This window comes from Alligator sinensis, unplaced genomic scaffold (genome assembly GCF_000455745.1).
Source record: "Alligator sinensis unplaced genomic scaffold, ASM45574v1 scaffold1032_1, whole genome shotgun sequence".
Classification (NCBI taxonomy): Eukaryota; Metazoa; Chordata; order Crocodylia; family Alligatoridae; genus Alligator; species Alligator sinensis.
In genome coordinates, this window is record NW_005842450.1 from 699171 (window position 1) to 714269 (window position 15099).

The 15099-nt window shown below is 54.0% G+C and overlaps 1 protein-coding gene across 2 annotated transcripts in view; it reads right to left on the reverse strand.

The window, feature by feature from the left end:
* Positions 1 to 82: 82 nt before the first annotated feature.
* TM9SF4 (transmembrane 9 superfamily member 4) overlaps positions 83 to 15099 on the reverse strand; it is a 22560-nt gene continuing 7543 nt past the window's right edge. Inside the window, exons 2-18 of one of the 2 annotated variants that reach the window (XM_006030488.3) lie at positions 13893 to 14006; positions 11381 to 11480; positions 10660 to 10828; positions 10398 to 10527; positions 9023 to 9146; positions 8079 to 8197; positions 7795 to 7906; positions 6988 to 7058; positions 6395 to 6527; positions 5636 to 5717; positions 5476 to 5551; positions 5033 to 5116; positions 4108 to 4283; positions 3697 to 3760; positions 3017 to 3136; positions 2497 to 2586; positions 83 to 2037 (exon numbers count right to left, since the gene is read on the reverse strand). In XM_006030488.3, the coding sequence (XP_006030550.2) occupies positions 1888 to 2037; positions 2497 to 2586; positions 3017 to 3136; positions 3697 to 3760; positions 4108 to 4283; positions 5033 to 5116; positions 5476 to 5551; positions 5636 to 5717; positions 6395 to 6527; positions 6988 to 7058; positions 7795 to 7906; positions 8079 to 8197; positions 9023 to 9146; positions 10398 to 10527; positions 10660 to 10828; positions 11381 to 11480; positions 13893 to 14006 (1914 nt within the window). In that variant the 3' untranslated portion in view covers positions 83 to 1887. Of the gene's footprint in view, positions 2038 to 2496; positions 2587 to 3016; positions 3137 to 3693; positions 3761 to 4107; positions 4284 to 5032; positions 5188 to 5446; positions 5552 to 5635; positions 5718 to 6394; positions 6528 to 6987; positions 7059 to 7794; positions 7907 to 8078; positions 8198 to 9022; positions 9147 to 10397; positions 10528 to 10659; positions 10829 to 11380; positions 11481 to 13892; positions 14007 to 15099 lie in introns of those variants that run through there. The other variant, XR_003095686.1, reaches the window with a different exon arrangement.

A 15099-nucleotide genomic window follows, 5' to 3' on the forward strand; every position in this document is an offset into this window, starting at 1 on the left:
GCAGACTACGGACTCCACAGCACAGCTCACTAGTGTTACCCCATGCTCCCCGCTTCGCTCCCCGATTCCTGGCTGGTGCAACTTTGGCATGACGGGGAGCTGTAAGAGTGAGGATTCAATGCGCGAGGAGACAAATGCTTTGGCATTCTAGTTCTCCATTCTCCCAACTCGGGGAGCCAGGGGGCATCACCACCAAAAAAACAAAAAACCCTTCAGAACCTCTGACACAGCCCTGGTAGCACTCGTTTAGGACACCCAGGGTACAGAAATCCCCCAAACACCCACAACTCAGTGCAAGCGACAGGGAGGGACTTTGTTGCTTCTCGGATGCACTTCAACTAGATCAGTGTCACCTGCGACAGCCACATACTTGGGGGCAAAGCCAGAACTCCCACAGCCGTCATGAGCCACCTCCACAACCCTGACCGAAGCCAGCTTAGAGCTAGGGATGGAGGGAGGCTTACCTGAAACTTGCAACTAGGCTTTCCAGTAGCCTGAGTTTGCTTTAAATAACCCAAATACAAATTCAAGCTCATTTAAAAAGAACCTCCCACAGGCAGTCAGGCACTCAGCAATGGGAAAAAATCAGCCCCCTGCAGTAAAGTACCCCCTGGCTATTCCAGAGGGCTTGGCCCTTTTCGCTGGGAAAAGTGAAATCCAAAAGGTACTGAGGTGTGAAGTTCCCTCGCTCTCTGGAAGCAACGTTTCCAAGCGCAGGAGCAAGGAATTGAGAGCGGTAACAGGCAAGAGGCAGGTGGCTGGCAAGTTGAACTCTCTTCTAGGAACGGGGTGGGAGGGAGTCTCAGGGAGCTCCAGGCCAATCTCGCAAAGCTTGCACCCCTCTGCAGCACGGATGTCCCAATACTCAGATTTCTTGGCACGAAACCAACACTGTAGTGAGTTTCTCCATGCCGGGTTCTACTTAAACACCAGAGGCGTTTCCTAGCGAGTAAGGCTGCCTCCTTTCCTTCTATCCAGAACGAAGTCGTTAGCTGAACAAAGCCATGCAGAGGTTTCCACTGTTGTTCTCCAGGGTGTGGGGTCCTGCGCTCCAGAATCTTGTGCTGCTTTCAGTGTAACGCCACAGCCCGCTCCATCCCGTTGCCCCTACAGATTCAGCTCTTCCAGGAGAGATGTCCCACCCTCCCGAGCCTCTCCAGCTTCACGTACCCAGAGTGGCATGTGACGTCCAAAAGTGAGGGGGAGGGAGAGGCAACGTGGAGGGCATCAGTTCTCAAGCCCTCTCCAGGTGAAATTGCACTTGCCAGGTTCTGCGTGGCACCTCTGTGGGACTGTAAACAGGGACGGAGCTGAAACTGCTGTAGCCAGAGCATGCCATTCTCATGCAGGACAGGCCTTTCAGATCCCCCTCCCTGGCCACAGCCGGAAGCACCCTCCTCCGCATCTTCCACGCAGACACGAGGCCTGGCCCGGCCGGTTGCATTACTGGTCTGAAGGTCCCCCCAGAACCTACGTGCCCTAGGGGCTAGGGCAAACGTTTGCACAAGTGTTGCCACTGCCGTCTCAGATCCATTCGTTATTCAACATAAAAAAAAGGAATGACTTAACAAAAAAGGGGGTGGAGGTTGACTTACACAGAGGGATATTTCTCAGATAAAAAAAAAAAAAATCCCTCCAAACTGGAATAAGATCATCAAGTTAAAATGCAAAGTATCTACAGACCCCTCTCCCCCAGAAGTAGCCCCAGAATCCATGTACACTGTGCCAGAAATTACATTCCAAAATGAGGAGTTTTAAAACTTCTCTCGTCACTCTCCCGTTGGGTTTTTGTGTTTTTTTCCTTAAAAGAACTGGGAGAAACTCCCCCTTCCTGCCCAGGAGGACACGCCCACAGAGGTGTCTACTTCCTGCCCAGTCTGTGCCTCTTCAGTCTATTTTCACAGCGGCGTAGATCTTGCGGACAAACATGTAGGCTGCATAGAAGCCAATGGTGCCGGTGAGGAGCCAGAAGGACAGGACCATGAGGGCTGTGTAGCCAAAATACAGCAAAGAGGGAATGAACTCAACGATATCCAGCTAGAACAGAAGAGAAAAAGCAAAGTGAGGCTGAACCCAGAACCACGTTCAGTCACCTCCCCAGCTCCGTCGCTGGCCTGTTCCCCCTCGCCTTCCACCTGGAGCAGTCCAGGGAAAGCCCTGGGCAAGCTGAACGTGGAAGCTAAATTTTTCACAGCTAGAAGCCACTAGAGGAGAGACAGAATAACCTCAACCAGAACCACCTCACCTGGGGACAAGGCCGTGTCTAGAAGCACTGAGCCAACAGATGCACTCGAGACTGGAGTCTCCAGTACTTGAAACTCTTAATTTCTGCAGCGTTATTAACAGAGAATCACTCTGGCAACAGCCCATGCAAGGGACTGACCCTGCAAGGAATGGCCCCGTCCCAGCAGGCGGATGGACTAGGATGAGGGGACTCAGTACAACAGTCTCTCGCCAGCTTCCGGTGTGCTCTCGGGGAGCAAATAGTGACAATACCTTGTTCACGAAGTAGAAGATGGCGTAGATCAGCACGTAGAAGGCAGATCCTCCTGATACCAAGAAGGTCCTCCACCACCAGCGATAGTCCTGACAGGGCAAGAGAGTCTTTGCATTATTCTGGCCTCACTCCCCCGCAATGGGCTCCTAGGCATGAATCACAGGGCCCCTTCCTTTCAGATGGGCCGCACACTATCAGGAAGCAGAGCAGGGACCCTCGTCTTTCCCCCAAAAGGATGCAGGGATTTGTTCACCCCGTTCCAAGGCTAGGAATCAGTTAAGTATCAGCAAGACTGCATAACTAACAACGAAGCAGAAAGCCAGCACCGAGGCAGGCCCGGCTTACGGCATGGGAAATGGATCCAGGAGAGCGGCTGGAGATACAGCTCCCCTCCAACACTGGACTCTGCACATTCAGGGAAGCCGCACAGCAGCTCAGATTTCTGCTGAGACGCTGCAGTCAAGTCACACCCAGGGGATTCTCAGAGGGCGACTGGACCAGCCGCGTGGGAGGTCTCACCTCGGCACACAGCTGGAAGTACACCATGACAATGCTGATCTGGGAGCAGGACACCACGAGGATGATAAAGACGAGGAAGAGAAAGCCAAAGAGGTAATAGAACTGGTTCTCCCAGATCGCCTGAAACAAAGGACAGGACAAGCTCTTTACCACAATGCCGTGCCAGGAAGTCAAGTGACAGGCAGCAAACCGCTCCTTCGCAGCTGACCTGGAAAGGCACCAGGCTGCAGAAGGAGCCCGAGGGTAGGTAAGAGACAGCTGCTCTCACCCCAAAGAGATGAAGGAAGTGGGCACCTTTGAAGACGCAGTGCCACCTTCCCGCACTGGGATCCGACCCAGCAACAAGACCCCGTAACACCTGCTCCCCTTCCACATGAAGGAGAGCACTGGAAAGCATGTCTCCCCTCGCAAAGGCTCCTAGGCAACTTCACCTCACCTCTGTCCCTTTGCTAAGGAGATCCTGCACAACCAGGTCTTTCAAGAGTCTCCACACAACCAAGAGCCTGGAAAAGCCTGTGGTGCAGCATCCTCCAGCCACAGGCCTGGGGGGTGGGGCAGCAGTCCCCCCCTCCCTGCTCATGCCACAACGGCTCTCCTCCAAGTGGCCAGCCTCTCTCCCCAAGGCAGCAGCTGGCTCTGCAAGGCTGGGAAGGGTAGAAAGGAAGTGGGCCAGTGCTTACGCTGAAGATGAAGAACAGTTCAATGAACATGGCTCCGAAGGGCAGAATGCCAGCCATCAGAATCCTGCAGAGCAAAAGGCAGTCTGTTACCAAGCCAGCACAGCGGTCTTCACTCGAGACAAAAAAGCCCAGACAGGCCCAGCAAGAGGCTGCAGCTCTGGGGTCACGGGGTAAAGTCTCAGCAAGCCATTCCCCCCTTCCTGGCACTGGCAGGTGGGTGGAGCGTAGGACGCTGCAATCTAGGGTGCAGGCACAGGTCCCCTGAGCATCACAAGGTTTCAGCGAGGAGAGGGGGAGGGTGGGAGACCAGCGGGTCTATGCCACTTTCAATTCACGGGGGCTGGCTGGGGCTCGCCATGGGCACCGCTGGAGCTTTGCAGTCGCCAGGTTTACAAGATACTTGCAACTCACCCAACAAACTTCTTCATGTACCACCTCTGCTCCGGGATCTGCCTTGGAATCTGATTGGTCCGCACGGGGTTATCGTATGGCTGCTTGCGAAACCCAAAGTAATAGCCCAGGTAGACCAAGGGCAGGGAGATGCCAAACCACATGCAGAGCAAGGCCAGCATGGTGGGGAAAGGAACCTGGAATCAGAATACGTGTCAGCTCACACACCAGCACCACTGCGGGCACTCACTGAACCAGACAGTTCAGGGTCCTGCCAGCCAACCACCCACCAGACGGCGCCTCGTTGCCCTGTCCTGGGGGTAGGCTGAGCTGCAGTTGCTTCCAACTGACCCACTCACTTCAAGTATGAAAGCAAAACCAAAGCTGCCAACCACCCTGTCCCCAAGGCAAGCGGCGGAGCTGCAGCCTCCACTGAGCACACAGGACAAAGCCAAGGAGTCATTTCCCAGAGCAGCTTCACTGAGTCGCCTGTTGCTTCCATGCCCCTACGTGGGCAGCCTCTCCTGGCAGACTCCTGGAAGTGCAGCTCTGGCTCCTGGCCTGCTTAGCTGCAAAGGCATCTCCTCAGCCATCTGCATCCAACTACAGCTGCCATGTGGGCAAGTCCTTCTTCAACGGGGACTCGCCTGCTTTTCTAAACCGCTCCTGCCCTTTATCCTTCACGCATCTGCCCATTGAACAGTCCCTTCCACAGGAGCTCCAGCTGAGGTGAAGCCAGAGCAGTGCCCCCTCCCAGACACCGCAGCTGGAGCGTTCCCTGGGCTTTCTAACAGCCAGACCCCGCAGTGTGAACCCGCCCGGTGGATTCACCACCACAGGGCTCGCTCTCGACTGCAGACCTTGGCGTGTTCCAGGGACTGAGGCACCCTCTCAGAAACACTAATCACCCCACCCCAGACAGGCTTGCAAGGAAATGGATACATACTGCTCCGGAGGAGTGCTTTCCCCAGATGAAACAGTTCAGGATGAAGCAGATCCCAAAGACCACGCCAGGGTACAGGATAGCAGTCTGCAGAGAAGAACACACGTGGAAGAGAACAGGAGCCTGCTAAACCCCAGCCTTTTCTCACGGGCCTATCGCTGGAGAAACACAGATGCAGAGGAAATATCTGGGAAACTCTTGCTAGCACCCAGCAGCCACCTTCCCTCTCTGTGCGCGCCTGGGATCCTACACCACACCCTCTTCCCTTACTCCGCCGTGATCCACACCCTGATGACTGCCTCCTTGTCAAGATCTCATGCACAGCATTACACCCCACACCCAGCTGGCAGAGCCCCTATACAGCAGGCGGCCGAACTGCTTGCATCCACCCAGCCCAGGCACCCTGCCCTCAACTACCTGGCAAGAAGGCTCAAGGAGCCACTTACGCAGAAAGCTCCTTTCTTCCACCGATGGCCTTTCAGAGTCCGATACAAACGGCCAGCAAAGAACCCCCCGAAAACCCTGTGTGAAAACAGGCAAAAATACGGTCAATTCCCATCGTGTGTTTGGCAATGGCACCACGGTGGGAACGTCGCAGACACATACCCCATGAACATGAAGAGAAAGCAGGCCGTGGTCATCAGAGCACCCCGGCTGGATGGCGACAGCATCCCCAGCATGGCAACGACTGCAAGGCAAGCGGGAGAGGTGACAATAAAGGCTCATGGTCTACTCACAAGCTGCTTCAGGACAGGGCCCTGCCTCAAGCGAACTGGCCAGGGAATCCGGCAGCCTGGCATGTCTTTGCCTTCTCCACAGGACTTGAATTTCTCAGATCATAACCGAGACCACCAGCCCGCCAGGACCCCGGCCTGGTCTCTCAGCATGACCCGCTGGTCTCCACCCACTCTCCCCCTCTCCTCGCTGAAACCCTGTGATGCTCAGGGGACCTGTGCCTGCATCCTAGATTGCAGCATCCTACACTCCACCCACCTGCCAGTGCCAGGAAGGGGGGAATGGAGTAATGACTCCCTTTACCTTCCACAGCCCATTCTGCACAGTGCTCTTAGATCATGGATGGGCTTTGGATCCAAAGAACTCCACAACAGCAGCTGACCCCAGAGAAACTACAGGTTTTCCTTCACAAAAGATGCCTAAAAACTCAGTGCTCCTAAGTGTACATCAGCTTTGACTGGCCAGTCAGAATCAAGCAGGGCTACTCCAGAGGGAAGGCAGGCACCTGCGAGCCACACTGCAGTCAGCGAAGTCACAGCCATGCCACTCCATTCTGGTCATGTCTGTATAAGCATCGCACCCCTTCCAGGCACAGCTGCCCGAGGACAGAGGACAGCCGGTGCTACTCACAGATGACTATCAGGATCATGCAAAAGAGCTGAATTCCAGAACCCAGCAGGGAGCTGAGGATCATGGGATACCGGGGAGGCCTGAAGACATCACCATGCACAAGCTTCCAACCAGACTCCTCCATGGTGTCTTCCTGCAGAAGACCAGAAAAGGGCAGGGAGACTTCATTAGCTAAATAAAAATGCGGGTTCCTCTGCAGCTAGCTCCAGATGCTGCTTCCCCATCACCAGGTCTTTTCCAGGATTCCATCAATCTAGCCAAAAAAGCCTTCTTGCCTCTTCAGTTTTATGCTGAGGATCTCTAACCACAGTGTTAGAGCAGGACTGCCTTATGCAGAGATGCTGCCTGAGCTGGTGGTTGTCTGAAGGGCCAGGTGGGAGTGAGGAGCCTCCAGCAGCTCAGCCTGAGATCACAGCTTGGTTTACAGAGCAGCCCTCCTACCTGCCTACAGCAGCACTGCCCCTCCCCTCCTGCCTGCAAAGCAGGGATGGATACTCCAAAAAAGAGCCTGTCCCTGCCAGCTCCGTGTTAATCCTCCCCCAGCTCTATGTTCACCCCCCACCCAGCTCCCCAAGGACAGACACAGGCCATACAATATCATCTTCTTTGTTGTAGTTGGCGATGTCCTTCCTGAGAGTGCGGATGATGATCATGCTCAGAATGCCTGAAACAAGAACGGGAGAGACTCGGTTACCGGGTTCCCAAACCTGGTCACTCCAACACACCAGGAGGCTTCACACCTGCAGCTGAGGTGGGGGCTCCTTGCTCCAAGGGAAGCCCTAGAGCAGGGGTGGGCAAAATGCGGCCCGGGGGCCGGGTGCAGCCCACCAGGCCATTCTATCCGGTCCGCGGGGCCCCTAAAGTATTTAGAAAATTAATATTTATCTGCCCTGGGCTGCCTGACATGCGGCCCTCAATGGCTCGCCAAAACTCAGTAAGTGACCCTCTGCCCAAAATAACTGCCTGCCCCTGCCCTAGAGCCTCCCCTCCCCACCCCTCTCCCAGGGCCCCATCCTGCACCACTGCTGGCAATGGGAGCACTGCATCCACAAGCACAGTGGGCACACAGTGCTCTCTCATGAGCAGTACCTGTGGCCTCTCCCCCAATCTAAGGTAAGTCTGGAGGCTGGGCACGGATGCCGCAAAACACCACTGTGCACAACAGAAGTTACAGCACAGAAGCACTGCCCTGGCCCCAAGCCCCATTTGGAGCATTCAGGAACCAGGAATCAAGGGCCAAGTCCAAGAGGCGCTGCCTGGAGCAGGAGCTTTACACCCTGGTTAGTAGCAGAGACCTCGGAGCCACTCAGCAGCCTGCCTGCAACTGAAATTCATAGTAGACCCCAGGCCGCCACTGCTCAGTGACGGGAGATTGACCCTCAGCTCAGTGCTGTGCTCACCAGAGAGGAAGAAGACAACCACAACCGAGTTAATGATGGAGAACCAGTGGATCTGCACGTCGCTCATGGTCAGGTAGGTGTCCCAGCGGGAAGCCCATTTAATGTCGCTCTCCTAAAAGAACAGAGGCACATTCAGAAGCTACCACCCCTTCCTTGCTTGTTGTAACATCCCCCCGGAAGGGCTCTTACAGGGCCTCTGCTGCATGGACACCCCCCAAGACGGGACAGCCTGGAGCAGGCGGCCCCTCCATCCACATCCCCCCTGGCCCCCGTCACTCCCTCACCTCCCAGTGGACAGAGTAGGTGAAGAGCAGCAGGTTCTTCTTGGTGGGATCTATCTCCTGAGGGGCTGAGCCTGCAGCTTCGGGCAGGGTGCACAGGCCCTTTTCATCAACCTTCAGGTCTACAGAAGGAAGCACCACACACGTGCCAGGTTAGCATTCCCCGTACTTGTCCTTCCCAGAGCCCAAGGCATAGCCCTGAATCTATAGCCAATGCAGCACCTGTCCCCCCTCTGCAGCCTTGGGCTGCCCTCCTAGCCCATTAGGTGAACATCATTAAGTGCCTCTGCAGTGGGCCCCACGCAGGCCCCTGCTCAGCTGGAAGGATGGAATCAGAGAAGAGTCTCTTGGGACAGAGGGTTGAACAGCGCTCGCTGTGAAGCACCAAGGAACCATCCTTGCAGAGCAAGGGCAGGATAAGCCAAGATGCACGCACTCCCACCCATCTCCTGCAAAGCTGATAGTAGACACTGCAAAGGAAGGTGTCTGGCAATGCTGCCCATCCAGAAGTAACCTCCCAACCTCCAGGAGCTGGGGCAGCTCCGACCATGGAGCAGGACGGCCCACCCCTCACGTCTAGGCTTTGATTTTTTCATTAAGCTTGCCTGATGCAGTGGGCAAGGATTCCCTGGCCCATTTTACCAGGCTGCTGGCTGCCCATTCAGCCTTGGCCTCCGCAGTTTCACAGGCTAGTTGTGCTTGCTGCCAGAACACATTCCCTTTGAAATGCAACTAGTGGGAAACAGAGCAGTTGTAAGGACGAAGCAAACACTCTCATTACAGGGGGAAGAAAGGATTTCAAAGTCCCTCCTTCCTGTACCCCTTAGAAACTCGGACATGGGTTCATCCTGGAGCTTGTGGCAGACAGGGCAAGGGCTGTTGCCCTCTTGCCATCCCAAAATCCTGAGGTGCTTGCCTCCCGGCCTGGGGCAAACTGCAGGGCTCACCTTCCAGCTTAATGCTCTGGGGAACCACTTCAAAGCGCACAACCCTGTAGGTGGGCTCCTGATTCTCCTCCACCTCCTCTCTGTGGTAGTAAAGGATGAAGGAGAGGTGGTTGTGCAGGTAGAACTAGAAAGGGCAGATTGACATTAGAGAAAAGTTAGTGACCGGAAGAAGGAACAGGAGATGCCCAGGGGGCAGCAACTGCCTGCAGCAGCAGCAGCATCTCCACCAGGCTCAGGCCTCTAGGAGCTCCCGACCTGCTGGGCTACAGGGCAAGGCTGTGCTCTGCCTCTCCCTCAGCTTAAAGGAAAGGCAAGAGACTGACATGTCTTGCCAGTTGTTACCTCAAGCTCTTAGTCTGACCATCAGCAATTATGTTTTTCTGCATTTCTGATTGTGCAGCCAGGACCATGCCCCGGCACACGACCATGACACATTCAACAGCACTTTGCACCCCAGGGGCTGCAACAGCACCAGCTGCACCCTTGCTGCCCTAAACCCAGCCTCTCTGCGTTGCACCAGGCAGCTGTACTGCAAGAGGCCTTCCTCTCAGAGGCAAGCAGCTTCCTCTGAGCATGCACAAGGAGAAAGCACAGCAGCTCTGCACAAGCCTTGAAAGCCTCCCATCCATAAGAGCTGCAGGACCCTGGTGATCACAACTGTCCATGAGTACATCAAACGAACATGCAAGCAATATGTTAGGCACACTAGCGCATGCAGCTATGGAAAAGGTGGGTGAGCAAGGCATGCAGCTGCATGCAAGTCTGCTCCAGGCAATCTTAGGCATGCAGAGAGGCTGGCTGCACTGTATTATACCTTGACTGGTTTCTGCCCCTGCCCCTCTCCCTTCAACATTACACGACTTCTTCATCCCATGTGTTTTTGTCCCAATTAAGCTCTTTGATTTCACTAGGATGAATTCAAGCTGCTCCTTCCTAAATGGAATCAGACCCTGGCTGCCTGGCATTGGGTCCTGAGCAATACATTACAGCAATAAATGAATGTGATGTTCAACACCCAAGGGCATTTATGCAGGAAACTCAAAGCACATGACAAGCACTAGTTAGTCCTCAGCACTTCTCAGATCTACCTACTGGCAGCTCCATTTTAAAGACAGGCAAACTGAGGCACAGAGGTTGAACAGTCACATGGCAAACTCATGGCACCCCACCTGCTACTGACTCATTTTCCATTCTCCCAGTCTGAAGATCCAAGCCATGCCCACCCCTTTCTGTCCCTTACACAGCTCCTCAGCAGGATTCCCCAACCCTGCTGTCCCCCCAACATGACCACAGGCCTCATCTTCTGCCAAGGATAACTGTGGTGTTCTCCATGCCTCTCACCAAGGCTCTGCCCAGGCTGCTTCAGACCCTTTACCTTATTTCCATCCATGAAGCCCAGCCTGTATCCATGCTCAAACTGCACGTCTTTCTCCTTCTTCTTCTCCTCCTCGTCCCGATTGGAGTAGAACTCCAGGCGCGTGGCCACGGGAAGGTTATCAGCAATGCTGAAAGCACACGTTTGTGAATCAAAGGGACCCAGTGCACCGAGGTTCCAAGACAGCCCCCCTGGGATCCTGGTGGGTGTCATTCTCCCCCTACCCCACACATGCACACACAGGCAGAAGAGCAGGACTTACAGGTGGACGTAGTAGTCTTCCCTGATCCGCTCTGCAATCAGCTTGGCCTGCTCCACATCCAGGGAGACTGGCTCATTGAGATGGTTGCAAAGAATCTCACACTTCTTCTCCATGCTCATGAAGACCTGGAACGGTGTGTTTACAATGCGGTCCCCCCGCAGGACCTCCCCTGTGGGAAAAGACACAGAGTGAGGGCCATTGTTCAGCTGCCCCTGGATTTTCTAGCATGTGGCATTTCATGACGAGATGAAAACAGCTCTGGACAGCTGTGTCCACCCCAGTGCCATGGGGAAGCTGGTGAAGTAACAGCATGTACTGACTGTGTGGAAGGAGAGAAGGAGCAAGGAAATCTTCTTGTCTGTCCAAAGCACCAAGCCTCATGGATGCAGGTACAGAAATAATCACCTCCCCCCTACATGGGCACTGTAGCATCCCCACTCCCTCTGATCAGCTAACAGTAGGAGCATAGCAAACTTGCAGGACACACGATTTGTCACGTGAAGTCACACCACAGTGCTACAGTTCATCCCACGCTGTGTTTATGGCTATTTTTCCAGTATAAGCGTGCCACTTTGGAGTTACTGCTGGCTGCACTGGCCAGAGACTCAATAGCAGTACTCTGCAGCCTTCAGACCAGCCACAGCTACCATGCAACCCATGACAGGGGCAGGCCTAGAAGGCAGCAAGTTTACAGAGTGCACATTACATGACAGGTACATACCCAGATTCTCAGCCTTGTAGGTTATCACAGGGGGGCGACAGAAAGGCAATGAGTAGTACTCATACGGCAGCTGGGTCCGTGAACTCGTGAGCTTCACAGCCTGAAGGAAGAGGAAGAAGCACTCATTCCATCATGGACCCTCTTAAAACCACAGGGACCATTCCCTACTCTCCCTACATCAGCTCCAGGCTAAAGCCTCCTTCAGGAGAGATTTCAAGGGAAAACCCCTTGAAAGATAGCAATAGTGCTCATGAGGAAAATCCAACCTGCATGAAATGGATCTCATCACCCACCATTCAGAGAGAACAAGCAGCTTATTTTCTAAGGAGTGAGAAGCACTGACTAGCCCCAGCATCTTAATTCACCAGGACCTGCAGTCTGTTAGGTTACCAACGTACAGCGGTCATCAAGTTTTGCAGGGAGGTAATCCTGAGGACAGAAAAGTTCACAGCAACATCTCTACCAGTGAAACGACTGGGAACACACTGAGGACATGGGAGCATGGAGTTAACTGGGCAGCTCTGGGAGGAGCAAACCCCCTACACGTAAGAGAAGGGCGCTGTCATGCACCCGACCCTTTCACAACATGCGTGCACCCCCGAGCCCATTACAGCATCAGCCCCGGCCTACTCCTGTAGGTACACAGAGCAGGCATTTCAGGACAGCTAAAAGCACTAGACATATCACAGATTTTGATACTAAAGTCACTGCTGAAAGCAGACAGAATGGTGCCTGGGGCCTGCTAATTTGGTCAAAACCAGCCTGCTGTCAGCTTTTTGCACCACGTTAACACAGAGGAGAGGGTGTATTCAGTCTCTTTTCATGTTCCTATCCCAGTGGGGCTCCAGACGCTGCTAGTCAGAGGCCCTTGCCTCTAGCAACAGCCTGGAAACTGATAGGACTTGGGGAGCGTTCCTATAGTGCTAACAGCACAGCCCCCACATGGCTTAAGATGGGCTGCAAGGACTGACTTCCCACCCCACCTTGGAGACTGTTCTGATTGTCGAAGCAGCCTGTTCCTTGTGACTCAGAACCACCAAGCCTTCATTCAGAGCCCTGGGCTAGGCAAGGAGAGCCCCTCCTTTCTGCACCTCTGTGACCTGAATAGCTTTTGTCCTCTCTCATGCCCCAGCCACCTCAGCTTTAGGAAGCAGAAAAATGTTTGAGGGAGACATGGCTGATTTATTTGGGCTGTTGTTCATCCGTCTTTCCCATGCCCATTTTTCTGCAGTACTACATGGGATCCCAAGTGTGTGAAATGGGGTGACTGCTGCTTTTTCTGGAAAAGCCACAGCCTAGAGGTCTGCCCTTGGTTCCCTGAGCTTCTGCCTTTGGAGAGGAGGCCAGATCAGAAGATAATGGATGGGGTTAAAACTGAAAGCTGCTCAAGGGGACCCACAAAAATGTAGGACATGATCCTGGATATCTGCATCTCAGTTAAGGCAGAGCCAAGGCCACAGCTGTTCTGAAAAGCAGGAACAATTTGTAGTCGAGCCAAGGTCACTTATCGGAAGTACACTGGAGGCTGTGCCAACTGATCTCACTGCTGAAGGAACCATTTGGCTTTTAAATCCCTTTGAGAGCAGCTCTTCCAACCCAGCCCCTTGAGACCCCTTGCCCTGGGCTAGCCTTGTTTGCTCAAAAACAGCTTGAGTCTGGAAGTTTGTGGGTAAAATGCAAATTGTGCTGTGCTTGGTACATGACTGGTCAACCTCAGTGACCCAGACATCCACTCCCCTGGACTTCTTGCGCAGAACGAAGCCCACAGCTTCAGCAAAAACAAATAAAAAGATGCTCAAGTTGCTGGTGTCTGGAAACCAAGTCTGAGCTCCCTTCCGACAGGATGGAGGCAGCTCCACAGTTGGGCACTGATGATAGTGGGCTCTGCGGTGAACTCTGCCCTCTCCGTGGGTGTTTTCAGACTAGAGGCTGGAGGGCGGCAGGGGAGGTTGTGGTAGGGTTCAGTTCCTTCCTGGCTGAGGGACAGAGCGCATGAGAACCGACTCAGGCCAATAACTATGAAACGATGGGGCTCTAGCCTCGATGTTACCCCTGGACGCATTGCCTTTAGACCAGTTTTGCTTATGGTGCAAAGCTACTCTACGGGCAGTGTCACCTGCTGATCCCACACACGTGTGCGACTCAGCAGCACACAGCACCAGCTGCTGTCGCTCTGTTCCCTATGCCACTGGAAGAGCTCCTGTGCCAGCCAGAGCAACTCAGATAAAGATTTTGGTGCAGCTCCTTAATTGCTTCATAAGAACACTCAAAAGAAGAGACAGGAGAGGAAGAAGAGGAAGATCAAAGAAAACACTGGGAACAGGGGCATGACAATTAAGGTCCAGAGCCCCTCATTAGTAAAACCTTGCATAAAGGTGCTGCTACAACAGCATCTGCTACTGAATTTGAGAGGCACGACCCCAAACTTTCACTTCCAGTGACTCGCCGGGCTCCTTGTGCTACAAAGAGATGTGTACCCACTGGCTGCTCATCCCTGTGACCTCCACCCTACCTTGATTTCTACAGGACTATTCCGGTGGAAGTTCCTAGGCGCGACACCTGGGACGTAGAAAGAGCCCATTCCATGGAACAGCGAGAACAGCAGCAGCAGCAAACGCAGACAGTCCTGCAAAGGAAAAGAGGTGTCAGGCTGTACCGTCACAACCACGTGCATCAGGGCAATGCAGCACCCAAGATACTCCCCTCCCAGAAACGATATTTATAGGGGCTGAAGAGTCCAACAACCAATGCACAACCCAGGCTTCTACTCCCAATGCTGCAGCTCCTGGCAGGCCACTTCCAGGGTGTGCCCATTTCTCCACGTTTAAAAGAGGAGTAGCAGGTGCTTACACCTCAGGTGTGTGCTGTGAAACGCAATAGCTGTGAAACGGGTTGGGGTTCTCAGCTGAGAGGCACTACAGTGCAAGCATGCCAAGAGAGAGAGATCTGGGGAACAGCAGCTACCTCTGGACACCTGAGCTCACCACTGTTTCCCTCCTTCCGTGCCCTACAAACAAAGCAGCCTTTGCTCGACATAGCTGAAGCTCCCCCACGCTGACACGTGCTCTTCAGGCTCCATAATCTGAGGTATGGAGCAGCAGTTCACAGCCTGACCAGCAGCTTTCCTGCCCCTGTGCACAGAAATCCACCCCCCTTCACTCAGCTGGGTGCATGGTCTACGCAGTAGGGCATCAGCCTCGGCACTACATTTCAGTCCATCAGCGCACTCCAGAAATTCTCCCGTGGCAACACCTGGGCTCAGCTCAGAGAGCTTGCTTTCAGCGCGGCAATGAGCTGGAGCCGACTTCTATGTTGTGCAACATCGGACCTATACAAAGCGACTGGATCAACACTGGAGAAGTGCTAACTCAGCTGTCCCTCTGTCTGCAACCCCACTGCACGAGCGAGTTTGCACCACCCATCCCCCAGCCCCACAAGCCAGGAAGTTTAAAGCAGCAATGAATGCAAGTCAGAGATGGGTGCGGGGCCAGAAGCAAGGTAGCTTGGGGCAACTCTCAAGCTAACACTACCGTGAAGACGAACCTACGGTCATCGCTTCCCTACGAAGTCAGCTTCACTCTGCTGGTGCCACTGTATCTAAAGAAACAGCACAGGGGCAGGCTGGGGAAGAAGGGGATCAGGAGACCAAGGGCTCAAGGGGGCAGAGGGGCAAAGGCTGTGTCATTGGCTTATTGCTTGGGATGGGATAAGCACAGCTC